General features: G+C 49.0%; 10 protein-coding genes across 10 annotated transcripts; 4 read left to right on the forward strand and 6 right to left on the reverse strand.

Annotated features, from left to right (window-relative positions):
* Positions 1 to 1,227: 1,227 nt before the first annotated feature.
* Positions 1,228 to 1,943, reverse strand: EDB91DRAFT_1049303 (uncharacterized protein; the record flags this gene model as incomplete). The annotated part of the gene is made up of 3 exons (XM_041313459.1): positions 1,228 to 1,428; positions 1,485 to 1,607; positions 1,659 to 1,943. 3 exons carry the CDS (start codon positions 1,941 to 1,943, stop codon positions 1,228 to 1,230), a joined length of 609 nt encoding a protein of 202 aa, XP_041179947.1.
* A 2,057-nt stretch (positions 1,944 to 4,000) lies between these two features.
* On the reverse strand, positions 4,001 to 4,711 carry EDB91DRAFT_1049172 (uncharacterized protein; the record flags this gene model as incomplete). The annotated part of the gene is made up of 3 exons (XM_041313454.1): positions 4,001 to 4,183; positions 4,241 to 4,375; positions 4,427 to 4,711. 3 exons carry the CDS (start codon positions 4,709 to 4,711, stop codon positions 4,001 to 4,003), a joined length of 603 nt encoding a protein of 200 aa, XP_041179948.1.
* Positions 4,712 to 6,387: 1,676 nt separating this feature from the next.
* Positions 6,388 to 8,176, forward strand: EDB91DRAFT_1328013 (Leo1-like protein-domain-containing protein; the record flags this gene model as incomplete). The annotated part of the gene is made up of 4 exons (XM_041325267.1): positions 6,388 to 6,638; positions 6,702 to 6,885; positions 6,941 to 7,135; positions 7,193 to 8,176. The coding sequence occupies 4 exons, from the start codon at positions 6,388 to 6,390 to the stop codon at positions 8,174 to 8,176; spliced, it is 1,614 nt and encodes a 537-aa protein (XP_041179949.1).
* Positions 8,177 to 8,261: 85 nt separating this feature from the next.
* EDB91DRAFT_1236123 (spinocerebellar ataxia type 10 protein domain-containing protein) lies at positions 8,262 to 10,338 on the reverse strand (the record flags this gene model as incomplete). The annotated part of the gene is made up of 10 exons (XM_041321410.1): positions 8,262 to 8,407; positions 8,462 to 8,710; positions 8,793 to 9,160; positions 9,215 to 9,280; positions 9,331 to 9,447; positions 9,503 to 9,589; positions 9,650 to 9,770; positions 9,830 to 9,900; positions 9,956 to 10,135; positions 10,196 to 10,338. The coding sequence occupies 10 exons, from the start codon at positions 10,336 to 10,338 to the stop codon at positions 8,262 to 8,264; spliced, it is 1,548 nt and encodes a 515-aa protein (XP_041179950.1).
* Positions 10,339 to 10,491: 153 nt separating this feature from the next.
* On the forward strand, positions 10,492 to 12,545 carry EDB91DRAFT_1048916 (uncharacterized protein; the record flags this gene model as incomplete). Its single annotated transcript, XM_041313438.1, has 5 exons — positions 10,492 to 10,747; positions 10,800 to 11,076; positions 11,131 to 11,236; positions 11,285 to 11,502; positions 11,555 to 12,545. The coding sequence occupies 5 exons, from the start codon at positions 10,492 to 10,494 to the stop codon at positions 12,543 to 12,545; spliced, it is 1,848 nt and encodes a 615-aa protein (XP_041179951.1).
* A 505-nt stretch (positions 12,546 to 13,050) lies between these two features.
* EDB91DRAFT_1014435 (uncharacterized protein) lies at positions 13,051 to 13,607 on the reverse strand (the record flags this gene model as incomplete). The annotated part of the gene is made up of 2 exons (XM_041312472.1): positions 13,051 to 13,134; positions 13,185 to 13,607. Coding segments are annotated over 2 exons (507 nt in total), but the record flags the coding sequence as incomplete, so codon positions are not given.
* A 638-nt stretch (positions 13,608 to 14,245) lies between these two features.
* EDB91DRAFT_1267311 (uncharacterized protein) lies at positions 14,246 to 15,821 on the forward strand (the record flags this gene model as incomplete). Its single annotated transcript, XM_041324515.1, has 3 exons — positions 14,246 to 14,251; positions 14,303 to 15,010; positions 15,064 to 15,821. The coding sequence occupies 3 exons, from the start codon at positions 14,246 to 14,248 to the stop codon at positions 15,409 to 15,411; spliced, it is 1,062 nt and encodes a 353-aa protein (XP_041179953.1). The 3' UTR covers positions 15,412 to 15,821.
* A 6,278-nt stretch (positions 15,822 to 22,099) lies between these two features.
* Positions 22,100 to 23,676, forward strand: EDB91DRAFT_1245889 (uncharacterized protein; the record flags this gene model as incomplete). Its single annotated transcript, XM_041322601.1, has 2 exons — positions 22,100 to 22,342; positions 22,396 to 23,676. 2 exons carry the CDS (start codon positions 22,100 to 22,102, stop codon positions 23,674 to 23,676), a joined length of 1,524 nt encoding a protein of 507 aa, XP_041179954.1.
* Positions 23,677 to 23,974: 298 nt separating this feature from the next.
* EDB91DRAFT_1267323 (uncharacterized protein) lies at positions 23,975 to 25,398 on the reverse strand (the record flags this gene model as incomplete). The annotated part of the gene is made up of 7 exons (XM_041324516.1): positions 23,975 to 24,307; positions 24,363 to 24,547; positions 24,608 to 24,736; positions 24,793 to 24,868; positions 24,945 to 25,106; positions 25,158 to 25,276; positions 25,329 to 25,398. 7 exons carry the CDS (start codon positions 25,396 to 25,398, stop codon positions 24,041 to 24,043), a joined length of 1,008 nt encoding a protein of 335 aa, XP_041179955.1. The 3' UTR covers positions 23,975 to 24,040.
* Positions 25,399 to 25,844: 446 nt separating this feature from the next.
* On the reverse strand, positions 25,845 to 27,270 carry EDB91DRAFT_1335091 (uncharacterized protein; the record flags this gene model as incomplete). The annotated part of the gene is made up of 8 exons (XM_041325479.1): positions 25,845 to 26,235; positions 26,295 to 26,333; positions 26,389 to 26,477; positions 26,599 to 26,645; positions 26,711 to 26,738; positions 26,839 to 26,913; positions 26,991 to 27,056; positions 27,213 to 27,270. 8 exons carry the CDS (start codon positions 27,268 to 27,270, stop codon positions 26,125 to 26,127), a joined length of 513 nt encoding a protein of 170 aa, XP_041179956.1. The 3' UTR covers positions 25,845 to 26,124.
* Between the last annotated feature and the right edge of the window lie 65 nt (positions 27,271 to 27,335).

Raw genomic sequence — 27,335 nt, forward strand, 5'->3', positions numbered from 1 at the left:
ATATGGTGGCATGTGAGTTGACAAGGAGCTTGCGGCTCAAATGTCTTTCAACCCCACAACGGGTATGAATCTATTAATGGTATTAAGCTGCACCTGGGCCAGTGTTCCCAGTAAGCGGATCATTGAAATCAAATAGTACCATTGGGCGCCATTTGTGTGATGCCCAAATGAAGTTCCTGCAATATAGTTGAGCAAAGAGCAGCCTTACCCTTATTGTTACCTCCGCGGATATTATTTTGTACATGATACCTTCTTTAAACAGGTTACATCCCGCTCAAACATCTCGAGGTCGGAGGGACTCGACAGAGAATTTCCGGTCTGGCCTAGATGAACTTCGAAGACAGTTCTGATAATCAAATGGCAATCTGTTTCCATGCCTAAATGGATTTTCACCCATGTGCATGAAGAGATGCGGCAGTCACCGCTCGTTGCTCGTAAGAATCCGAGCCCCGAGTGGTACATAGTACTGAGGTACCGAGTCATCGACGGGACTCTAATGAGTCCAATCCGAGTCTGGTGACGTAACCCAACGTAACCCGCGCAATTTGCATGCAGTCCTGATCCTTGGGTGATATACAAGATCGACACAAGATATCATTTGGCGGAATGACGGAGCCATGACTATCGGAATTGAATCATCGATAGGAAGCATGAAAAGACTGAGTAAGCCTTCTAAGAGGAAGGGGACACTACACAGCAAACGACAAGATGTCGTGAAGCAAATTTAACTATGTAAAGGCTGCATCTCACTTCAAATGGCTTTTTTAAAAGAGACAAGATGTGTGTCCTGTTGGGAGAGATCAGATAGCTTTAACGTCCAGACACTGTAAATTTTGATCCAGTCATGACGGACCCACACCACACCACGGACAATAAATGAATAAAATACCATATAGCATGGAATGCCAACCGCTTCAACGGACAAGAATGAAGTAGGATGAAAAAAAGTCTGGCGCTAAAGTGACATTGACAACCTGAAGGCCCGGACGTCGTCAATCTAACAGCCGTAAGAAGCTCGCGCAAAGTGCACATCTCCTGCTTCTATACGTGATACTCCATAGAACGACCAGCGCATAAACATATCGAAAAACAAAGAGCACGTTTCCAACGAGATAGTAGAGAAGTGAAGCGAGTATCATGGGCTGAGCGAAACCGACAGGCATGATGACATGCAGGTGGCTTCTGTAACACGACTGGAATTGAGGAATCGTCCGTACCTCTGTAAGTCTATGCGCTGGGAGGCAGAACGTGAGGTGTGCGGCGAAGTTGAATTTGACTCAGAGGAGTGCGTAGACGTAGCTGAGGTTGCCAGCTGCCACTAGAAATGTGGTGCAGGGACACCAAGATAAGGTCCTCCACTTTGATGTAACGGTTTCCAACTCTCCACCGGCGGTCTGCTTCCATCTCCATGCGCTCTTTCTCCTTTTCCTGAAACGAACGGGAGATGTCAATTATAGATGATACACAATGACTGTAGGGCGCACTTCGATGAATCGCTTGACGCAGTTGGCGATGTTTTTAGCCAATTTAGCTCTTGTGATAGGACCTTTTGGACTTTTAAAGTCCATCGTAGGGATCTGCTTGGTCCACGAGCGGTATCCAGGCCACTGAAGGAGTGCATATGAGGAAACAATCGAGTCAGCGAGAAATTAGGATACCTGAAGCCTGATGGACACTGAGGGCCCACAGTCCTCAAACATGCTGTCATATTTATCGAGAAGATCTTCCATCTTGGCTTTCAGTGCATCCTCGAGTGGTATGCCCCACTGGTCGGGATGTGCTGTCATAAAGATGATGGGTTCCTTGAGGCCGGCTTTCTCTATGTAGCGGACACGATCTGCCTCTGTGAATGGTTGGTATATTGTCTGAGGGATGTAGACATTGGTTCCTGTGGCGATGACCGCTTGCTCGCGAATGGACGTCCACTTCCGGACATGTTCCATTGGCTGTGCATCTCCCTGTATCCATCCACATTTTAACAACGTATGCATCGATTGCATGAATTGAGACAAACCTCATCATCAACAGAACACGCCTCGTCAGCGCCGCCCAAAGCAATAAGTGAATGCCAGGGCAACATTGGGAAGGGAATAGGGGACAAGCGCTCCGGATTCTGATACGTCAATTGCCAATGAGTCATGTAATTAGTTTATCGAGACATACGGTGTGAGAGAATGTAGGGTATGAGACTGTGCCGGACGGACATGTTCTTCCAGGTATATGAACCTGAAGGCGACTCAGTCCGTCTTCCATCCAGTTATAGCGATTCAGCGGTATCATTGACCCTGCTGAAGTTGTTGAAGGATCAGATACTATCTGCAACCGCGGCGGTAGACCAAGAGCCCTCGTTTCGATTCGAGGAAGCCCATTCCTAGGATCACCTGGATGCGTTGAACTTGGAGGACATGGTACACCATGGGTATCATCTTCTGGGTTGCAAATGCTGGGGAAGCTGTCAAATGGGGGGGTCTCACTCATCATGGAGGTTTAGCAATAATCTAGCAACAGTATGGTGAACAAAGATATAGTTAGGTAGTGACACAGTTGTGAAATCGAGGGTTCTTATGGTAGATTCGCATCAGCAAAACCAAATGATCAACTATCAACAATGTGATACAATGTATCTGGCCGGCGTGGAAAATCTTTAATTCAGATCGATGACTCTGACACAGATGCCATCAACTGCAACCGCATGATGGATTTAGCGTAGTGCGTTTTGCATCGGTTTTGCATTAGAATCGCCACCCTTACACCGATGCAGAGAGTGGGAAGGATGAAAGGGGCGCATTGGAGTATGAAGGAACGACCATCTTCATTGATATTTATCTATGGGGAGATTAGCTTTGGAGCCTTGCAGGAGGTTAAGTACCGAGGATGTGCGTTGGCGGGTGAGAATGATTTGAACCTGTTTGGAGCCAGCGCGCGAGATGCCAATGGTCATCGAGAATTATTGAGACGACAGAATGGTCACATCATAGATCGATGCATCGATCGACTACGAGCACAGGAGCCAGTTTGATTGATTATACTGTGGCGGTCCAGCTGAGCAGGATAAATCTGTTCAGTGGACAAAGAGCAAACAAACACAGCAAACTTGAAACGCACCAGAAATATCTGCCAAGCTGTACTGCGGTCTCCTCCAGGTCTAGCTCTAGGTCGCTCCTCGCTTACTAGCGGGGTCTCGGAATCACCGTCCGACGGGCGGGCCGCTCCGGAGTCTCCTCGGTTTGACACTTCCGATGACCACAACGGGGTGGGTTCAATCCTACCATCACTTGATGCTGATACGGAAACGGTGTTCTCAATACCAGATCGTAACTTTGCAGCTTATAATTACATCATCAAACGCGTGAACAAACGTAGAATCTAGAAAGACGTCATTATCTTATAACTGGGAGACTACAAGATTTCGGCCCAGCGTACGTAGCCTAGTATGTAGGTATCCAAGCATTCAATAATACGTGGCGGCGTACCGAGTCATCAAGGGGAATCTGGCAATGTTAACCAAACGTTAACGAGTCATTTCACTATACATGTAGTCCCTCGGGTGGGACCACGAACGGATATACGATGAAAGGTTACAATATGAATGTCCATGGCTATCGAAATTGCCAGAAAGCAGCACGAAAAGACCGACTAAAGCCTATGTAGAGCGGAGCAGAACGCTACACAGCAAACAGCAAACAGCGCAGCAGGGCGATTGAAGAATGGAAACCTGAAAGCCCGGCGTTAAAAAGGGATAAATCTAACAGCAGTGAGACGCTCGTGCAGAGCGTATCTCTCATGTTCTATGACGTGACACTTCATAAAATGACCAGCACATTTTGAGAAAGCATTTCGAAAAGCACAGAGCACGTTTCCAATGAGATAGAGAAATGAAGTGAGTTTCAAAGGCCGACGCGGAACCGGCGGGTATGGTGACATCCAAGTGTCATCCAGGGTATTCGACATAGTTTGCATTGAAACTGAGCATTGAGGACTGGTCCGCACATCTGTGAGTCTATGCGCTGGAAGGCGGAAGCGTGCGGCGGAGTTGAAGGTCACTCATAGTAGTGCGTAGACGCAGCTGAGGTTGCCAGCTGCCCTTGGAAATGTGGTGCAGGGACACCAAGATAAGGTCCTCCATCCTGATGTAGCGGTTTCCAACTCTCCACCGGCGGTCTGCTTCCATCTCCATGCGCTTCTTTCTCCTTTTCCTGAAACGAACGGGAGATATGAGTTACAGATGATACACAATGACTGTAGGGCGCACTTCGATGAATCGCTTGACGCAGTTGGCGATGTTTTTAGCCAATTTAGCTCTTGTGATCGGACCCTTTGGACTTTTAAAGTCCATCGTAGGGATCTGCTTGGTCCACGAGCGGTATCCGGGCCACTGAAGGAGTGCATATGAGGAAACAATCGAGCCAGCGAGAAATGAGGATACCTGAAGCCTGATGGACACTGAGGGCCCACAGTCCTCAAACATGCTGTCATCTTTATCGAGAAGGTCTTTCATCTTAGCTTTGATGGCATCATCAAGTGGTATGCCCCACTGATTGGGATGTGCTGTCATAAAGATGATTGGTTCCTTGAGGTCAGCTTTCTGGATGTAGCGGACACGATCCGCCTCTGTGTATGGTTGGTATATAATCTGAGGGATGTAGACATCGGTTCCTGTGGCGATGACTGCTTGTTCTCGAATGGACCTCCACTTTAGGATATGTTCCATTGGTTGAGGCGCGTCTTCCTGCATCCATCCAGTGTTTAACAACGTGTGCATCAATCAATCGCATGATTTAGTACAAACCTCATCATCGTCAAGAGCTTGTAAAAAAGACCCCTCGTCAGAGCTACCAAAGGCAGCGGGCGAATGGGGTGACATTGGGGAAGGGATAGGGGACAGGCCCTTCGGATTCTGACACATCGGTTGTTAATGATCAGTGTGATTGGGTCACCGAAACATACTGTGGGAGATGCAGAGTATGAAAATGCGCCGGATGGAGATGATGGAGTTCCTGAAGGTACAAGGACCTGAAGACGATTATCCGCTACCCATGTGTTGTAGGGGGTCTGAGGCATCATAGACCCAGCTGAAGTTGTTGAAGAAGACGGATCAGATACTATCTGTAACCGCGGTGGCGGACCAAGAGCTTTCGTTTCAATTCGAGGAAGCCCATTCCTGGGATCACTTGGATGCGTTGCAGGGAACGGTACACTATACTCGAACTGCAACTGGTTAGAGAAGTCGTGACCTAGGTAGCTATACGCATTTAGTTGACTGGGTTGCTATATATTTCGGTGGTGAGCAAGGCGACGACCATACGAAAATGCACATACAGGAACAAAAGGGTAGGAAGACCTTGGCGGTTGTTGTTGCTGCTGCCCGAAATCCACGCCATCCCACACTGCGTCGAACTGGATATCATCTTCCGGGCTGCAAATGCCGGGGAAACTGTTGAATGGGGGTGCGTCACTCATGGGGAGGTTGGCGGATAAGGTAGGTATCAGAACGAAATTGAAAATTGGATGGGCATTTCTAATTTATACCGGATGACATAGGAGACAGATGATACAACAAGCTGTATGTTGCTGTGCAGGCAAGCCAAGGGGGGTGGCCGATTGGAGCGGCTGGAGCGCCCGTTCTAAAGAGATCGTCGGAATAACGACATCTGCCTGGTAAGACGTAGTAAGAGAAAAGGGACAAACCCAATTACCACTGTATAGTACAATCGCAAGTATACTGATCCTACAAAAGACACGGGTCAGGACATATTATCTCTGGAGAATTATCAAGGCGAAATTAAATTTTGTGTCTCTGATCAGTCATCAAGCGCGCTGGAGAACGTGATTTCTAAACGAAACATCCACACGGAAATGGGCAAGCCCATGGCTGGCTATGAATGGCCAAGTGACAGTGGCATTTGAGATAGGTCAAAGGCGCGGAGCATATAGGAACGGCAACCAAGGCATGGCTGCGGGTGGTCACCAAAATAAGATGGTTTGTCACAAACATGGCAGAATGGCTAGAGAACCGCCTCCGCGGCACCAATGATATTAATTCTCTCCAGTGTCACGGTGCGGCCTGGTGCGGCGTGATGGCACAGCACTTGAACTGCCCCGCGTCGTGCCCCAGATGTCTGTGCCAGGCATATTTTTGAATCATCTTGTTTTGGAGACTGGAAGATAATAAGATGATTCATTGAAGCGGTATTCCTTGTTCGAACGTGAGGATAGGACTATGGATATGTTTACCTTTGCTCAAGATTGCCAAGTACTGCCACCAGGTACTTACTGCCAATAGCCCGATTTCCTTTTTCAGAACAAGGTTATGTAAAGCTCAAGTTCAACTGCCACAAGGAGATCAACGGGACAAGTCTAACAAAGTCAGACTCAAACGGAGCCCAAATGTCATCCCTTGCCGGTGCCCTAGATCAGCCCGCAAGCTACAACCACGTCCCACCTGCCAACCCAGGAGGGTTCACTGACCAAGACGTGGACATGAATGCCCCAAGCAGTGACGTTCTTCTGAAGGAGGAAGAAGACGCCGCGACCATTTCTGGAGTGCTTGAAGAAAGGGTCCAAGACGAGGAAATGGAAGATCTCTTTGGAAATGATGCAGACGAAAAGCATGACGTTGTAGATGCGAAATCAGACAGGTAAGTAAAGGCTACATGTACGCGTATCATGTCTGCTGAAGAATACAACTGCCATCATCCTAGTGCCCCTGCCGTTACCCCTGCTGAATCAGGTTTCGAGTCGGATGATCTCTCACAGACGGAGAAAGAACACCGCCAAGCACTGGAATATCTAGAGCCTGAAGAGCCTGGTATTGTCGTTGAACAGGTCCGAGAGGCTGACGTTCGCATTCCCAACATTCCGGTTCCAAAGAGCTCAGATGGGGATGTATGTAACATTGTCTCGTTACCATGACTGTAAGCTAAAAGCTGTATTTTCATAGCACTGGGCAATTAGAATGCCAACGTTTGTCAAAATGGATTCAAAGCCGTTTCACCCGGACACATACATCGGTCCCGAACACGATGAAGATGATAACCAACACAATGAGAACGTTCGCGAGAAGAGCATGTCTATCAAGCTCAAAGTCGAAAATACCGTACGCTGGCGGTGGACCAAAGATGAATTTGGTCAAGATGTAAGTTATGTATGTTCAAGTCACGCAAGTCACGGGTTGCCTGATCTCTTTCTACAGAAAAGACAATCAAACAGTCGCGTGATCCGTTGGTCTGATGGTTCTCTCAGCCTACGATTAGGCAAGGAACTGTTTGATATCACCAAAACCGTCGACACGTCCGGCGGTGTCGTACGTCAATCATTAGGAGGCACTCAGCCGTCACAGGCATCACAAAGCCAGCCAGCAGCATCACAAAACATGCTTCCTAGCTCGAGATCTCAAGGTCTAACATATCTGGTCGCACAACACAAACGATCAGAGGTGCTCCAAGCGGAAACTGTCGTCACGGGGTACATGACACTGCGACCGACGGGCATGCAGTCTGAAACGCATCGTATGCTGGTGCGCGCGGTTGGTCAGAAACATAACAAAGTGGCGCGACTACGTATGGCGCCTGATCCAACCATGGACCCTGAGCGCGAGAAGATGGAGTTGATGAGGCAATCGGCTCGGAAATCCAAAAAGAAAACTGACGATTCTGGACTTGGTGTTCATAAAAAGAGGTACAGTCAATCGAGGAAAAGACAGGGACACGATATCTGGTCGGAGGATGAAGAGGAACCGGAGTATGAAGGTTCAGAGGACGACGATGATATTGGTGCTTCCAAAAGAAAGGCAGATGAACAGAGGAAAAGGGGTCCCGGCGAATACCAAGAGGATGATTTCGTGGTCGCGGACGAGTCAGACGATGATGCGGAGTTTGATGGAGAGGTCAAGCCAAGGAAAAAACGGAAACACCGAGATGCAGAGGAAGAGGATCCGCTTGATCAGCTTGATGCTAAAATTATCCAGCGGCAGCAAGATGACCGGAAACGGAAACACCAAGACTCCGGAAACGACAGAGCCACGACAGAAGGAGGGGAAGATGGCGCAGAGGAAGATGATGACCAAGACATGGACATCGAAAGCGAGGAAGAGGAGGAGGAGCATAGGGTTCGGAAAGCCGGATCTGGCGCACGGAAAAAGAGAACGATGGCGCTCGACGACGATGAAGAGGAATAACGAGTTTGGTCAGCACCCGTGTCCATTCCTTGTTGTTCTATGTAGAAGTACACGCGGCCTGACACTTGACATATGTTCATCAAATCTATCTAAGGGTAGCTCCAACCTTCTCATGCAGTACTCCTGCTTCATCCCAATACCCCGATGGTTGAATGCTGTTGATTTCGTCCTGGTTTTCCTTGTTGCCGTCCAACAGATTCCGAAGTGTTAATATAGCATGTTCTCGAAGGTCTAGAGATCCAAAGTCTAGAAATCTCGTGAGGTCTCACCAAAAAGTTGACGTACATGGGTTGCGCTCGTCCACAACACACATATTCATAATAACGGCAATACCCCCACATACTCGAATGCGGTCCTGAAATATCGCATCTCGATGGCAAAGCACCCCGACCAAACGCACAAGGTCTCGTTTTAGATAAGAGAATCCACTGGGTTCCGCGGCCGACGATGGGATAGTTCGATCCGTCACAGGTTGTATGACAGCCTTTCCAAAGTAAATACGTGGAAGAAACGCGTCAAGGAGGCGTAAAAGTTCTGGACAAAAATAGTCGGATGATATTTCTAATTTAGTTTGACAGCCGCGACTTGCCTATGATGCTCTCAGCTGTGCCTTGACCGTCGGTTGAGGTAGCGTCTCGGAAGGTCGCTCGTAAATCTTCAGCGGACGTATCCATTGTCCGTTGCTCCTCGGATAGCAATGAAATCTTCACGATACATTGAACTGCTAATACGAGTGCCTCGCACGTTTTCGGCAGCAATAAATCAAGTTCTTGTGGGTGTTCGTTGGTACCTTCCAAAGGCTCCGAATTGCTGGGTTTGATAGCTCGTCTGATCGCTGACTGAGAATATGACGAGAGGCAGAAAAAAATCTCCGACAACATAGGGCACATATCACAATGTATAGGACACATTTTCGATGACTGCAGGTACGAATCGAGCAGTTTGAGAAGAGTAGTTTGATGCGGCGCAATTACTTCCCCTTCACTGCCGCAGAGCATGAGTACTTTTTTCTGCGCGGAATAAGAGTACCAGACTTACACAGACAGGGAATTGTATAGGTCTGGTGCAAAGCCGCCGTCAAACAAGTGGGCAAATAAATGATACCTATTCAAGAAAGGCGTTATGAAGTTTCACAATACACCAGTTGCAGTTACCCGTAGTCAAACGCCTTTGCGCCGTCACTTGATTCCTCCGCATCGTGTAATGAGACCATGCGGTCCAAAAGTGTTATACAGATTCGGGCTCCCACACGTGATCTCGTGAGTAAAGAACTAAGTTTAAAGGGAATGTGTCAAGGCTAAGCAGTCCTCGCGAGATGTTACGTACCGACGCTGAGCACTATTGTGAATGCAATTAACCATAAGTATCAAGAGTGATAGGATAGTTTTAGGGTCAGGGGAGCCGAGCAAGCGACTGAATTTGTTCCAAAGAAAAATCAATGTCTTCGCTCAGCAAGTAGCTGTAGAGGCTTACATTAGAACCACCTGTTCCTCGGGCAGGGAAAGATAAGTCTTCCAAAGGCGAGACGTGAGATCCTCATTGGTGGTAACGATGTTTGAAAGGGCTTGGACTGCCATCCTAGTAGCCGGAAAAGCTGTAGATGCGAGTATCTGATTTGAGTCGAGATGTGTCTTGGAAGAATGGGCGACTTACAGTCCGTGATTTGAATCGCAGACCAGGAGCTGTATAGATGCAGAATACGTCGGAGAGCCGGCTCGACTCCACTTGAAACTCGCTCGGCCGTTAGGATATTACCACCCGATAATATGTTTTACTCACAATGCGTTCCGTTGGTTTTCTGCAACGCTTGCGACGAGATTCCTGGTGAATCTAGCGACGCTTATTACGAGGATGCGCAAGGCTGGGACATCGGCGTCCGCTGAGGGATAGTCCGCAAGAAAATTCCATAACTGTTGGAGGGACGGCCATATCGAAGGACCATCCGACCCCATCCGAATTCTGCATTTTCGGCGGGCAGGCAATTATTGAGTTCTCATACGAGATAGGTTCCGATCTCACCTCAGATCCTCATTTCTTGCAAGATCACTAGCGATCGTATCAAGCGCTCTGGTCAAGGATGGGACACTGTCCTTACCGCCCTCACTGAGGAATCCAGCACAAATCTCGCAAAAGCGGACGTTGAGCGAATATTGGTCGGACATTTGAATGAGGAACAAACTTTGTTTGGGTGTTGAGTGGAGAAGAGTTATGTCCGCGACACTCCGAAGCTGGCCGGCGCAGACTCGCTGAGCGCTAGCGCTGCAACGGTGACTTACATATCCGACATCAATGTGCTCATCTCGACAGCCCTCAACATGATAAATAGCTGTCACATCCGAATTGCGCTACACAGTAAGATTGACTCACAACCCGACTCTATCGATACATTCATCCCGAAGGCCTTCTTTCAACGCTTACCATTACATCGGCCCAAATCAACTGCCAGGAGGAACGCTTTATTCAACCCAGCTCACAAGGATTACAGATTTGGTCAAATAAGACTCGATTGGATTGATTTCGAGAGTAAGAGTTCTACTATGTACGCTGGCAAAGAGAAGGAACCAGGGCGAGGTGCGAGTAATGACATATTTCGCGAACGAGAGTTCAAACCGTCTGTTTTCAGGTCCCTCGACAGCAGAGTTCATACCTAATACGACAACGAAGTCTGGTTCGACGAATTTGCCCGAGGGCACGGTTCACGTGTACCGCCAGTGTAACGAACGGCGACAGAACGGTGTGGATGAGTCTAATGGACCATCTACCGCAATTACAAGCGAGACCACTCCAGAAGATGGCTTCATGCTTGGTGTATTGGCAGTTCCTGCTTGGATGACACCTTCGGACTTCCTAGCTTTTGTGGCGCCCGCTGCGGAGGGTATGGCTCACCTTCGTCTTATCCGGTGTGCACTCCCAAAAGCTATAATATACGTCCTGAACTTACGGGATGCTTTCAGAGATTCTTCCCCGAATCGTTCTATCGCCGTCATCAAGTTTCGGGAAGCCGATCAATCAATTGAATTTGCAGAAGCATTCAACGGCAAACCGTTCAATTCTATGGACGTAGGTGGTTTGACATTACCTTCAGCTCGATACTGAGTGTTAATGCAGCCTGAGACGTGTCATATTGTCCGTGTTCTATCTGTCGAGATAGATCCCGACTCCTCTCCTTCCCCCTCTACCGTTGCACGAGTGCCTCAGTCAGTCTATGAACTGCCGACTTGCCCCGTATGTCTGGAAAGGATGGATTCGGCTATTACTGGTCTCATCACAGTCCCTTGCTCACATACATTCCACTGCATGTGTCTCAGTAAATGGGGCGACAGTCGGTACGCTACTTTCCATAGAAATTCCCCATTAGCAACTTATGATTATCACTAGATGTCCCGTCTGTCGCTATTCGCAGACTCTTCTCTCCTCACATCCCACCTCGTCCACCTCGCGTTCACGACCCATTCCATTTGCAAATACTGCTACCCCCTCCCTTTCTACGTGCGCTGACTGTTCCTCCACCACAAACTTGTGGATCTGCCTGATATGCGGCAATATTGGCTGCGGGCGCTACGGCCGTGCTCACGCACATGCTCATTACGAGAAGACAACCCATCTCTATGCCCTCGAACTTGAAACGCAACGTGTCTGGGACTACGCGGGCGATGGCTACGTGCACCGCCTCATTCAGAACAAAGCGGATGGCAAACTTGTCGAGCTTCCTTCCGCTGCATCCTCGATGGGCGTCAACTCTCGAGACGATGGCACGTTGGGTCCAAGTCATGCAGATTCGCTCAGCGCGGAGAAGATCGAGGCGATTGGAATCGAGTACTCCTATCTGCTTACGTCGCAGTTGGATTCGCAGCGTTCGTTTTACGAGGATCAAACAACTGAGTTGAAGACACAGGTGAACGAGCTACGAAACTTGGTAGAAAAGCTAGGTCGAGACCTAGAAAAGGACAGGGCGGAAGCGAAGGAACGTGAAGCACAACGGCGTCAGGAAGAGGAAGAGAAACTAAACGAGGTGTACAAGGACAAGCTCAAGGCAGAGAAGAAAGCGGAACGCATTGCAGAGCTTGCGAGGAAGTTTGAAAAAGAATTGAAGGAAGAGAAGGCCGTCAGCGAGGGCCTTTTGAGGAATCTAACCAAAATGAAGGAGACGAGTGCACAATCGGAGACGCAGCGTCAAGAGTATCAGGCCAAAATCGCTGAGCTCCAGGATCAGGTCAGGGACGTCATGTTCTTCTTGGAAGCTCGGGCGAAGATCGAGCAGGAGGACGGCGCAGGGGCCGAAGCCGCTGGAGGCACTGTTGAATTACCGCCTACCTCTGGCGCAAGTACTGGCACGGGGAATAGAAAGAGAAAGGCAAAGAAGGGCTGATACCGCCGCGCTGGTGCTGTACAACTCTCGGCAGATTCGTCATACTCCACAGCATCGTGGCTTCCATGTCGCGACTTCCCATGGCACGTACCACGCGCATGATTCCTTTTGATCTGGACCAGATGGATTTCTTTTGAGACACAGCCGACTTTCCACTTACAGGTACACAGGTCTCTTTAGCACGTAGGATTTCTACGCATTATTGGCTATTTGCGCTACAGCTTATACTGAGGCACTGTTAACTTCACAGGATGACATGTGAGGTACTGTCGCACTACACCCATCAGCTGAAATAGGAGTGAGCCGGGATATCTCATGTCACTCGAGGCGAATTTTCGTGAGGAATGGAAGCGGATTGTATTTGGCGTTGGCGTAATGTAGAGTGATGAGGGTCTGTGCTGGAAGAAGTTGCGGTGGTATCTTCTATATCAGCCGTCTTGTCCGAGTCTTCCAGTAGCTTCTTGTCCCTCGATATTATGCGGGGAGCACGATCTGTTTTCTTGGTTGATTGACGAGAGTCCCATATCATGTACAGAATGACCTCTGCAAAGGCAACGACAAGAGCAGCAAATGTTGCAAGCAATGCTCTCTGGATAGACATTTATGAGCATCAAATAACACTCCGCGGAAGCTCCATACCCATTCAAGTCGCAGGCCTGTATGTTCACTTGCCCACCATGTCGCAAACCCGGTTCCTGCGACGCCGAGGATGCCATTAACGACTGTAGACACTGCCTTCCTGTCATCTGCTGCCCGCCGGCGTTCTGCTTGTGGATCATTTACTACGTATGCAGGAAACTTTTTCTCTGGTGATGTTCGCGTGCCAGCGAGCAGAGAGACCATGGAATAAGACTGAGGAACCAAGGAAGAGCTCTGCAGGGCTTTGAGGCCTGCTGGTGAGCGAGACCATTGGGATATCTTGAGGAGAACGTTGTAGGGAATGACGATGCTTGATGATGGGGATATGAAGGTCGACAATTCTGCAGCTAGGTCGTCGGGTAGGATAGTGGGAAGAGGGTTAAGAACTTGCAGAAGATGCTGCTCTAGAGATACGTTCAACTCATGTGTTTGGTTCATGCTCATGTCGTGGTTTGCTTGGCAAAGGATTCCTATTGACATAAAACCCGATCAACCTGGTCGACGGGTCTGACACGTTTCACTAGTCTTCCCGATAAGATGACAAGGGACTCTACATATATACAAGATACGGTCATTAAGATACCAGTGTTACTGGACTCCCCAATAATTTCAGACTTGTTGAAGCGAAAACACTCTTCTGCGTCACCGTGTTGAACCTGTGTTGAACGGACTTGGAAGACAGAAGTCCAACGTCCAACACCCAATCCACCGTTCCGAGAATCGTGGTCTCGAAAATCTGGCCAATTCTAGCCCCAAATAGTACCGTAAGTGCAGTCAGCTTCTACATCCATTCCGTCGAATTTTCAAGTCGTCAGTTTACGATGCACGGTGCTCTGCAGTTGAATGACATCATTTATATACTGTTCCACCGCGTCAATGAACCTTCTGTGAAATCGCAACCAGGAGGGAATGTTGGGCAGAAAACCCTTGCAGCTCTTACAAGGACATGCCGAATATTCCATATCTGCATTGGATGTGTTGCGGGGAAATCTGAACTTTCCGCATCCCTTCAAGGATACGATGCTTACCGGACTTAGCTGCCATTAATCAGTGGCATCTCCATGTGGGTTTATCATGACAGAGTTCTTGACTTAGTGCTAACAGCTCAATACAGCTAGGAACATACGAACACCCTCAGGCTGACCGCTAGGGATTGGGAGGTTCTGCAGAAATATGTCCCGCAAGTCCTGTCTTTGACATTCCATCATGATTCAGAGGCACCCCTGTATCGCAACATCTTGAAGGCTCTTCAACAGTCACCCGTTGCTCAACCGCCCCTCCCAAACTTGCAGTGTCTTTATTACCACCACTGCATTCCTGAAGACTATCCTCTCCTCGACATTTTATTTGTGCCATCCCTGAAAGGTCTTGCTATCGATATTCGTCCTGCCAGCTTTCTCAATATTTCACTGCTCATCTCACCTCTTGCCACTTTATGCCCTCATCTGACATTTCTCCATATTTTTGGTTACAGGTCGCACGAACCCATCAAGGCAACTGTGTCAGATATAATCATGGGCCTCCCTCATCTTCAGATGCTTCATCGCGACGAACTCAGCCAGGCGGCGATCACTTCCATTGCATGGCGCCCATCATTGGATGAACTGGACATCATTATTCCAAGTGACCATCAGTACGATTTTTCACAGTTTCCACATCCTACTCTCCCTCGGATACCACCGTTTTCCGGGATCAAAATATTTAAAATGACTTCCCTTCATCTGACTGCTATCACTGCATTATTCAGGCAGTCCAACCCTCGCCTTCCTATTTGCAGATTGAGACGGGCCAAGGGCCGTCACCTCAAGATTTGCAAGAGTTTTTCAGTACCTTGTCGAATCCACGGAGCCACGAATCTATGCAAAGTCTTCGAGCACAGTGCTACCCGTTCCACCAACATCACCCAGATGCATCCATTGATATGGATATCATCAAGCCTCTGCTTCGCTTCTCGAAGCTGCGCGGGCTCCATCTCATGATGATCAACTCCTATCTTATCTCAGACGAGGACACTGTCATGGGTGCTTCTTGGCTTTGTCTTGAAATCATTAATCTCGATAACGGTGATGCGCGGGCGAGGCCATCCGCCTTCACTCTACGCGGCCTCATGTCACTAGTGAACAAGTGCCCTCGTTTGAACAGCGCTTACCTACCAATCGACGCGAATGTGTTGGAGGGGATAGATGAGTGTCCTGCATCGATGGTTGGTGCAAACGATCTTCACTAACTTATGTTTGCGGATAGAGTCATCGAAGATCCTCGAGCTGTTGCTCTCATTATCTCTCTAGCCTTCCCAAATGTGAACGTGATAGAGATAGTGGCGGATGATTTGCCGTGGCATAATCCCGACGAACCACAGTCACGATGGGACCAGGTGAATGAACACCTCGGAGTGTTCAAATTGTTCCAAGGGGGACGTTGGAGGACTAGTGTCGCTGGTACCTCGTGAAAGTTGGTTTTCCGTCTCCCGGTGTACCAGTACATACTAAACGTATTTAAATTGATGTAACACGAGTAATTAATATTGCCACCGTCGGAGTCTCGTCTTGTCACAGAGGGTTCTATGCTAGTTTACTTCTTGAAACAATCCCTTTATATACTCAGTCGTGATATTATCGTTCGTCTTGTCCTCCGAACATATGATCTGCGAGGTATCTTGTAGATAGAAAGGGCTGTATTGAATTCAATGAATCACGATTGCGACGGAGGTGGAGAACAATTCAATCGTGAGGCGTCGGCTACCACCGAAAGCTATATGTAAGACACAAGATCGGAGGCGGTAGATGGTCCTACTGGCATGCAGCGGGAAGAGGGTGTAGAAAGTAGAAACTAAGAGACAGGTCTAGAGACGAAACAATGTAAGTGAGAGACGGCGTGCAGAATGAACGTGAACTGTACCTCAGCATTGGTGAAAGAACTGCTGAGGTACAAACAATGCGATACAACTAAATTATAAGCTACGCTATAGAGTCCGTGATGGCGATCAAGGAAAAGGAATACGAGGTCGATGTTGAACATCCAACACACCCCCTCAACGAGACAACGAAAACGAGAGACAAAACAGAACATTTGCCTCAATGAGACACGAGCGCGAGACCAGAACGATGATGAATGAATGCGGGACGGGGTAAGAGTTTGGTGAATATGTCGGCAGTATTTTTATGAGTCAACAACCAGATCGGCAAGAATGTTTTATCTTCGATATGACGACGGATGAAGTGGTAACGGAGATCGATGTGTTTCGTTCGAACGTGATTTGCAGCCTCCTTCGATAGAGCAATGGCGCCAGCATTGTCTGCGAATAGTTGCAATGGCAGGGGTAGAGGGATGCTGAGGCACCCAAAGAAGGACTGGAGCCAGAGGCCATCTTGAATGGCCGAGGTGAGCGCCATATATTCTGCTTCAGTGGATGAGAGAGCCTGAGTGGTTTGCTTCTTCGCGGAGTGCGAGACGGGGCCACCGTTGAAAAACCAGACATATCCCGAAATTGATATGCGATCCTCAGGGCACAAGGGCCAGTCAGAGTCAGAGAACCCGTGCAGACTTGGGTTGATTCCTACACCCCCGTAATGTGCGCGAAGAGTTCTCGTACCGGCGAGATAACGAAGAACGTGTTTGGCGGCTGTATAGTGTTTAGGTTCGGCAGAGACGTTGTACTGTGCCAGTTGCATGACGGTAAGCGCGATATCGGGACGAGTGTACATGGCAAGGTAAAGGAGTTCACCGACGAGTTTGCGATATTCGGTCTGAAGGTCGTTAACATGAGGGAAAACGTCAGTTGGACGGCCAAACGGAAAGGTGGGGTCCATGGGCAGTGCTACTGGGTTGCAATCTGACATGCCATGCTCCACCAGCAGATAACCGATGTAGTCCTCCTGATGCATCCATAGTTCACGAGTCTGGCGATCACGGATGAATTGAACGCCGAGATATTTCGTGACAGGTCCAAGGTCAGTGATCCCAAAACGTTCAGCAATTTGCGCCTTTGTTCGGTCAAGGAAAGTGCGATTGTTCGATCCCGCGAGTCCGTCGTCGACGTGCCATGTGATGATGCAGATTATTCTCACCCCCTCACCGTTGACATGGTCAAAGATGAAAACGGCGTAGTCAGCATCGCAGCGTAAGAACCCGAGACAAGAGAGGACTTCGTGGAGGAGTTCATACCAGTCATAAGCAGCCTGTTTGAGACCATAGAGAGAGGAAAGGAGATGGGCGACTAGGCGGAGACCATCGGGACCAGCGCGCTCGAAGCCAGGGGGTTGACGCATGTAGATGTCTTCTTGGAGTTTGCCCCACAAGAAGGCACGCTTCGCATCGAAGCAATTGAGTTCCCAATCATTGGCTTTGCATAAGCGGAAAGAACGTGGATAGAGGTGGATTTGGCCACTGGGGCAAAGGTGCATCTGAAGTCGACGCCTGGAATCTGGGAAAAGCCCTGCGCTACCAGTCTCGCCTTGAATACAGGACCGCCCTTGAGATCCTCCTTGAATTCTAGTACCCAGCGGCACCCGATGGCGCGACGGTCGTCAGGCAGTGGTACGAGTTCATATACCTTCATTTCTGACATTAGGTTCATCTCTTTATGCATCGTGGCTAACCAATGGTCGTGATCTGGACGACGGAGCACTTCGTCATAAGTTGCAGGGGGGACCTTGAGATCGTAACCAGGGGACAGAGGGTTTCGGCGTGTGTCACTGCGGATGGACAGACAAGCCATTCCCACAACAATGAGGTTAGCGATGACCTCGGGGAAACCAATTTCATCATCATCAGGGTTGATTGCATCAGGGTCGACAACTGCGGGAGGTGGGCGGTCAGGCATGCGAGCGGGAGCATTGACGATCAGTGCAACAGGTACAAGAGTATCCGAGGAAGGCGGCGGAATGCCCATGAGACGTGCGATGCGAACCTCGCATTGGCGAGCGAGACGTGCTTTGTCGGCAGCAATGCGACCCTTAAAGAGTTGGCCCTTCTCAGTTGAGATTGGGATGCGACCTGAACGACGAATAATATCAGCGTGAGGAGGTGGAGGCGGGATGATGATGGTAGGAGGAGGTGCCGGCGGGAGTACAGCATCGTCATCCTCATTGTCGCTGTCAGGGAAGGGGCGGTTGGACAATCCTTCGTCAAAGATGACATCGCGCGAGTTGAAGAAAGCGCCAGTGACGATGTTGCGACATCTTCAGGCTTTGACACCTGGGGGGTATCCCATGAAGATGGCTTCGCAAGAGTGAGGTCCAAGTTTTTGCTGTAGCTCTGTTGGGATGCGTGCGAAACAACGAGCACCGAAAACGCGTAGGTGGCCCAGATTTGGTTGAGTGCCATGCAGCATCTCATATGGAGTTTTCCCCGCAGGTAGTGCACGCGATTCCGTCCGATTAAACAGATAGCATGCAGTGAGAGCTGCCTCACCCCACAAAGAGCCTGGCAAACAGGCAAAGTCCAGCATCGCATACATACGACCTTCGATCGTACGCATCACCCTCTCTGCTTTCCCATTCTGCTGATGAGCTTGGGGAGCAGAGCGTTGACGCTGGACACCTGTTTGCTCAAGATCCACCGTAAAGGCGTCATTGATAAATTCCCCGCCATTATCGGAACGAAAAATCTTTACACACCGCCCGGACAGGTTTTCCCAGCGGGCATGCAGTGCGCGCCAGGCGTCTAGAGACTGATCTTTCGAGGCAAGGAGTTGGAGATCAAGCGTGTGTGTGTGGTCGTCAAGAAAGACGATGAAGTAGCGCTTGTTGTGAGGAGTGAGTGTGGGAATGGGACCGCAGAGGTCGGAGTGAATTAGATCAAGGAAACCGGACGCGCGTTCAGTCTCAGACGGATGAAAGGGTTGATGAGGGTGCTTGGCCATGATGCATGATTTGCAGTGAGAGAGAGGTGCGGTAGAATCGACGGTAACGCCCTTGGCAACGCGACTGAGTCGTAATACCGCCTCCTTTCCGATATGTCCGATTCGAGCATGCCAAAGGTCCAATGAGAGAGGAACGTGAGTGAACGCCGACATTTCAGGGTGAGGCGATGATGCAGTTGACGGCACGGAGGCTGGAATGAACTCCATGTCTGCAGCATATAGTTTCCCGGTGGCTGGTATCGCACCAAGGAGAGTGCCTTTGTAGGTGAGTTCGCAGGTCATGTTGGATCTGAAGTTGACATCCCACCCCTTCGCATTCATGCAACTGACAGATAGAAGATTGAGTAAGGCACCCGGTGCATGAAGGCAGTTGGATAACCGTATACGAAGTCGTTTCCCCCTGATGGTGAGCCATGCAACGCAGGAGCTGCAGCCGGTGGTTTGCAAGATACCGTGATTAGCGGTGCACACTGGGATGGGGTCTGCATCAGAATAAGTGTGGAAAAAATGCTTGTCTTTGACTAGGGTAACGGTAGTGCCAGAGTCCAAAATGGTGGAGAACAGGAGGTTGACGGCGCAGGATACATTGTCTGGGAGCTCTGTAATTGAAGCAAAAGACATGTCGTCCATAAGACTGCTGAGTCCAGTGACAGCCGCCGCGATGGGAAGTGTAGGAGTAAGAGCAGGGGGAGGAGCTGGAACGGGCGCTGTGGTAGCAGCTGCAGCAACCGCGGACTCCTTGTCCTTCTTCTTATTCTTCATCCAAGGAGCCTGACCTTCCATTCCGCCGCCCTTTCCATAGCAGTGAGCATGGTCATGATCGCCCTTGCTGCAGCCAGGCGTGGTGCAGAACACCCCTTGGGGGTTGTGCTTGTGCATGCGCAGACCGGTGATGGGATTGGTGCCGCTCGCGTTGGGAGTGGTGGCAGCATTGGCATACTCTGAACCTGGACGCGAGGAATGCGCATGCTGGGTCACGACATGGCGTGCAGCCTCAGATGTGACGTGAGACACGCAACTCTCGAAGGTAAAAGTAGGTACAGATGCTGACGTGGCGGTCGTCGACTCATCATGCATATGCTGTTCAAGAAGAGATTTGAACTGCTGCCAGATTGGGGTTTGAGGGAGCCCCATTAACATATGGTAAATGGCGTCAGTTTCACCCCAAGGTGCACCAGCATCCATTAAGCGCTCGCAGAAAACCGCATGTTGTGCGACATAATTGGTGGCGTCAGCAGAGTCCTTCATGCGCAACGCTTGTACCTGCTGTCTTAGAAGATACTGTGCGCTCATGTCGGTCCAGTTGAAATGATCTTGTAGGACCTGCCAAGCTTTACGTGCGGAGACGGTGTGAGAACGAGGAATGAGTGATGCGACGGACGAGCTCAGTCGCCGAGTAATGAGTTCCTTGGCCTTCATGTCTTTGAGCAACCATTCACGCATCAGCGCTGTTTCAGCATCCATGGGTTTAGCTTTATCGACTGGTAAAGGTATGTATGAGGGAAGACCGAGGAGATCCCCTGGTTCGGATTTCGTGTTGATGTGGCACCAGTAGTCTTCACACACAAGAGCGTACTGCATCTTGGTAGCCCAACCAGTATAATTCTCCATTCCAAGCAGCTCGGGGATGTGATCATGTTTCCCCATGACGATGCCGTCGTGGAGGGAAATGAGATAAGTGAGCGGCGGGCACTAACTGAGTGAAGTTCTGTTCGAAGTTTTGGTTTCTGGCTCAGCTTGAGCCAGGGCTCATAACCTGTAGAAAGTAGAAACTAAGAGACAGGTCTCAGCGTTGGTGAAAGAACTGCTATGACATTAATAGTACCTAAGAGACAGGTCTAGAGACGAAACAATGTAAGTGAGAGACGGCGTGCAGAATGAACGTGAACTGTACCTCAGCGTTGGTGAAAGAACTGCTGAGGTACAAACAATGCGATACAACTAAATTATAAGCTACGCTATAGAGTCCGTGATGGCGATCAAGGAAAAGGAATACGAGGTCGATGTTGAACATCCAACAGAGGGATGACTTGGAAGCAGATACGAGACAGGGCGGCGGGTTGCATTGACTATCTCCAAAAATGTACACTTCGACACTACTAATATGTAACAGTAGCGCCGGCGCTTGAAGCGTTCTAGGGGAAGGCCTTCTGAACACTGCATGAGTGAGAAAATATTTATCATTCTGAGCTAGTCTCCCCTAGGCAAACCTATATAGACGAAGGAAGATATGAAATCGTTCCATCTAATGAAGCCTCTGAGCTGCCACGGTGTTGGACTCGTCACCACAGGCGGAGATGTCATGGTGCCTTGACAAGAGCAACCACTTCGCTCGTCCGTTTTGGCATATCGAACAACCGAACACCATAGACGTATCTAATATTTTCGTTCGCAGTTGAACTTGTGAAGGCATCCAGACTCGCTGCGTCGTGAAGTGACGGGAGGTACCTAACCAAGCTGCAAAGCAAGAGGCTTGGAGAGGCAAATTACAAATGCGAAAAGATCGTCCTACCTCGCTCCCGAGCCAGTTCTGCAAAGAACCTGACGGTTAAGGGAGGTTTTCGAGCGTCTTTGAAACTTGTAAGTGGACTCAATAACTTGACTTGATTAATATGTCTTGGGTTATAGAATGTATCGAATGTATCATTGCTTTCGAATACACGCCAAGATGGTAGCTCATAGAGTTTCCCTGGAGTCCCACACCACCGTGCATCAGTGAAAAGGACTGGATCACACATAGGTTGTAGAGTGACACGCAGTCAAGTGGCCACTATGATGATAGCATTCAATTAGGTATGTAACAGTCACTGGCTCATCATGATCATGTGCTTGGTTCATGTTCACGTTGTGATCGGTTCAGAAACCAAGGTGCTGCTCTGAAGTCCTCTTGAAAGCCATTCGACTTGAAAAAGAAGGAACGACGGCCCACTAGCTACCCGATCCACCGTCGAATTCGAAATATCTTGACGAACGTGGCCAATTCTAGCGCCCAACAGTACTAGTGCAGTCAATTTCTATCGCATCCTTTCTATCGAGTTTCCAAGTCGTCACCATGACCACGATGCATCGTGCACTACAGCTGAACGACATCATTTACATGCTCTTCCGCCATGTCAATGAACCCTCTGTGAATCATGAACCAGGAGGGAATGTCGGGCAGAAAACTCTTGCAGTTCTTGCGAGGACGTGTCGGATATTCCATGAACCCGCCTTGGATGTATTGTGGGGAGATTTATACTTTCCGCAGCCTCTGATACGATGCTTGCCGGACTCGGGCGATCAGTGGCATCTAAAGGTAGGTTGTACGACCGAGTTCTTTACTGACTACTAACACATGAATACTACTAGGATCATACGAAACCCCTGACCGCTAGGGATTGGGAAGTTTTGCAGAAATATGTCCCGCGAGTCCTGTCTTTGACATTTCATTCGGAGACACCCTTTTATCGCAACGTGTTGAAGGCTCTTCGACAGTCGCCCGTTGCTCAGCCTCCCCTCCCAAACTTACAGCGTCTTGATTACCGCCACCTCATCCCCGAAGACTACCGTCTCCTCGACATCTTCTTTGTACCATCTTTGACAGATCTTGCTATCCAGGTTCATCGTGCCAGCTTTCCCGATATCTCATTCATCTCACCTCTTGCCACTTCATGCCCTCGTTTAACATCTTTCCGTCTTTTCGGTTATGGATCGCACGAACTCATCAAGGCCACTGTTTCAGATGTAATAATGGGCCTCCCTCATCTTCAGACGCTTCATTGCGACGAACTCAGCTCAGCGGCGATCACTTTCGTTGCATGGCACCCATCGTTGACTGAACTGGACATCTTTGTCCCAAGTGGTCATCAATACGATCTTTCACAGTGTCCGCATCCTACTCTCCCTCGGATACCACCTTTTTCCCGGATTAAAACCTTTGGGATGCATTCCGTTCATCTGAGCTCTATCACTGCATTTATTCAGGCGGTCCAACCCTCGCCCTCTCATTTACGTATTGCGACCAGCCAATGTTCGTCCCCTCAAGATTTTCAGGAGCTTTTCAGTACCTTGTCAAATAAACGGAGACATGAATCTGTGCAAATTATTGGAGTGCAGTCCTATCCGCCCCACGAATATCCCTCAGTTGCATCCGTTGATATGGATACCATCAAGCCTCTCCTTAGCTTCTTGAAGCTGCGAGAGCTCCATCTCTTGATAGTCAACTCCTATGATTTCTCAGATGAGGACCTTACTGCAATGGGTGCTTCTTGGCCTTGCCTTGAAGTCATCGACCTCAATAACGGTGATGCGCGGGCAACCATCACGCTGCGCAGCCTTATCTTACTAGTGAACAAGTGCGCTCATTTGAGGACCGCTCGCCTACCAATCAACGCAAATATATTGGAGGGAATAGAGGAGTGTCCTACATCGATGGTCGGCGCAAACGATCTCCAGCAACTCCTGCTTCCGGGGACAGTTGTCAAAAATCCTAGAGCTGTTGCTCTCATCGTCTCTCTAGCCTTTCCGAAGGTGAAGAAGATAGGGGTGGGTGGATTGAGGCGGGGTATATCTCACGAGCCTAGCTGGGACAAGGTGAATGAGTATCTCGAAGCGTTCAGATTGTTCCAAGGGGGACGTTGGAGGACCTAATTTTGTTGATACCTCGTGAAAGCGTCCCGCTGTACCAATGTATTGATACATGCCATGGTAAGTAGTAGTGATTGCCGCTTCGTGACTCGTCTTGTCAACAGGATTCTATTCATTCCATTTACAGTTCGTACCTAGTACGCATTTATATATATGTTGAACGTAGGGAGACCAGGCTCATCGTATCCAGGGTTTCAGCTTTGTCTTTGCTACCCATTTGTTTCTTGTAGTAATTAATTCCTCCATTGCAGCAGTAAATTTGAGAGCTTGATGGCAGCTTGTATGTTGGAAAAATATACTGATGAAATTAAATTAGAATCGAGCTGGTACTTGACTAGAGCTGCTACATTTTACTTTCTTAGGCTGACTATACGTTACAAAATGCTTCTTCCACAGTCTCTGGCTTGTGTGTCAATGTTCTGTCCCGATTCGCTACTCCATACGATTCCGAAGTACCGTCATCACTGTGCGTGAATTGGGATATATGGATTTGCAAAGGCTTCATAGAATATTGGGTTCCTCTTTTGGGTTCACTGACTGTGACACCGCTGGCAATCAGAGTGCGATTGTGGGTGCTCCTGATGGCGAGGCGAATAAGTACCATGTAGAAGGCAATCGAGATGATGGGCATGATCTAATTGGTTGAGGGTTAGCAATATCTTATAGCAGGTGTTAACGGTGATAATCACCATGTCTAGCAAAATATACTGTCCATTGCTTGAGTTGATGAAACAGATTAGGGTGGAAATGAGCGTCGCAGAGTAAATTAGAGCGGCATCCACAAGTACGCGGACTATAGGCATCATAGTGCCTTTCGTAGTGCGAATTGCAGAGACGTTGCGTTCGATCGTCCAGATACGATATGCCAGTAATCCTGGATAAATTTAGGTTGCTGTGAGGCCTTGACGTCGTGTCCACGGAGAGGCATGCTTACCTGAACCTATCAAATTAGTTGAAATTGTCAAGGAAAAGAACGGCGTGATCCATTGTCCGGCCTGATTGGTGTAGATGTTCCCGTCGCCAGTCGCCCGCAAAGAGAGGGAGACCGCAGTTAAACCAGTCACTTCGACGAAAAATAAGAACACAGGCTCCCTGAGCACGATAACATTGCGACCTGACCTGCGACGCCGCACCACAGCATGCTCGGTAGGATGATGACCCAGACTGATCGCCAAACGACATAACAGCGATAAATCTTTTACATACAAAACAAGGCGGCATTCTTCGAGCTTAGAAGGTTTTAAAGTTGACGAATAAAAAAGTGGACACACCACCACCCCATCGCCAAGCAGAGTTTGCAAGGCGTATATCATATACTTAATCACATATGTTTTTTGATTAATGTCTTCGAAGAATGCCACCGATCCGCCAGGGAACGTGTCACGATACTTCACCAGTCCATCTTCGAGACGAATGATGTCCACGACCATGTGCTTTGAGAGAATTTAGCAACTGACATCGGGTGCAGAAGGCAGGAAGCTCACCGCGGTACTCAGTATCAACAGCAGGATTGCCACCACAGTGATCGGACGATTAACAGCCCGTATGCCATGTTTGTGGATCGATGCCCAGATGGTACCCATAAACATGAGGACCGAAAAACCTGACCCCTAGCTTGGTGGGCATGGGACGGAAGAACCGAATGCGATACTCACCATATAAAATGCCTTCCAGTACTGTGGAAGCCACAACAGCAGCATCCAGCGAAATGCCTGTTGAAGCCATAGCGAAAATGATGGCTGGGGTGCAAGAGGGTGTTCATAATATATAGCAATGACATGACAACTTGAAGAGACCTCTTTGTCTGATGCGCCAGCGAGCCAGGTCCGTTGATTGTGGTGATGTGAGGCTGTTATCTGCCCAGACTCAGAGAGCCGCCCTTCGCTCTTCGACGCTAAAGTTAGTATACCAGTGCCGCAGGAAAACTGAGCTCCACGTGTGAACCATGCTGCACTTTCAAGTTGATGGGGAAAGAGCTTGGCAGCGATATTGCAATCAAAAGTTGAAATATGGTATCCGCATCTCTTCAGCTTACAAAATCTCTTCTGCCGAAGGCGCAGAGTTGCATTAGCCATACCGGTTGCTATTGCGGCCTATTGCAAGACGCCAACCAATTGAACGACTGTACATGCATACGATCATCCGGATCACAGGCAAAATATGATGATCGATGTAGCAATGGACTGCCTGGGGTGCGGCGATGAGACGTATCTGGCGCATCTACACGGCTAGCCCCGCAACTGGAATCAGTGAAATGATACACACAACATCAGATCAACCACAACACCCCAATAAGGAACCAAGCATGCGGAAATATCAGCAGTGAAGGATGGAATATGTTCACGAGGGGTCGTCGTATCACTGTTAGTACGGTGTGGTATGGATATCATATTTCTATTCTGCACGGGGAAGGCGGAGGACATTGGTGAAACCTGATTTTGGTTTGCACTCTCAGTGTCGAAGGAGACGGAGGGTCCACTGCTGAATGCGAGCAGAGCTTGCGCTCGTGCTCGGTGTCGGCGTCACCGCGCCAGGAGTAGGCACCTTACCAATGAGCCATAACTAGCAAGTAGCAAGAATGGTTAGAGGGGCTTCGTAAAGAAGAAAAACGTAAAACGCACAGGTACCCATCCTCGATCGCCACCATCTTCTTTGATAGCCTACATAACGAGAGTCTAGATTTCGAAAGATGGTCGTGGAGTTGGTAGTAAGTACCCGAGTTAGGGTCCACATGCACCCAATAGTTATCGATAGGGTGGTTTGCTTCGAGAATGACGGAGTACCTCTGTGCAGCGTATATCTGACTGCGAGCGGCGTAACGTATTGTTAGCCCAATATCAGTCAAGGTAAGCTCAAGATCTATGTTGACGACAACTCACTCGATGCAGTCTGTTTCCTATAGGTGGATTAACGATGCGCCCATACCGACGCTGTGGTCGATATCGTCGAGGCTGCTGATGGTGTCGTCCAACCTACGACTGAGTCATTGCAACATATTACGGCCGTACAAGTACGGTGATGTACGGGTCCTAAATACCCGTACACCGTATCCGTCAACCTCAAGCCTGAACGCCCAACGGTACGGTTACGGATACCGTATTATGGAGCCGTATGGACCCATCGTACGGCCTACGGTGAACAGCCCTATTCGTCAGGCTCACTTACCATTATCAACATCGTAGGAAAAATGGCATGGGTCTAGATGATCTGTGGAACTCGTAGACCGTCGCAGTATTGGACCTGAAGTCCATTGAGTCACCGATACGTGAAAAAATGAGGCACGAACTCCGTAAATATAAGATCACCGAAAGTTTTACCTATGCAGAGGAAGCGTCGCAGATACCGCGAGAAGAACCGCCCTGTTATGATGTCGGTGATAGCGACTTGATGAACATATAACACAACGCTGAAGCTGATCAAAAGACGAGGAGCAATATGCAGTAGTGCACTTTTTATTGCCTTTTGAAAGGGCTAAGTGCGAAGACATTGAGAGTGGTCCTGTCTTGTGTCACTGAGTGTGACAAACAAATGATACGTACCCGCGTGGCCCCCGACACTTTGATTGATGTCTACGCTCGGCGTCAAGTACTCCAACATGTTCCTTAGACTATCATCTCTTGTTGATTTTTCCCTAGTCTTCCCGACTCCGATAAGTAGTACTT

Source organism: Suillus paluster, assembly GCF_016628075.1.
Source record: "Suillus paluster strain FC165 chromosome Unknown EDB91scaffold_12, whole genome shotgun sequence".
NCBI classification, from domain to species: domain Eukaryota; kingdom Fungi; phylum Basidiomycota; class Agaricomycetes; order Boletales; family Suillaceae; genus Suillus; species Suillus paluster.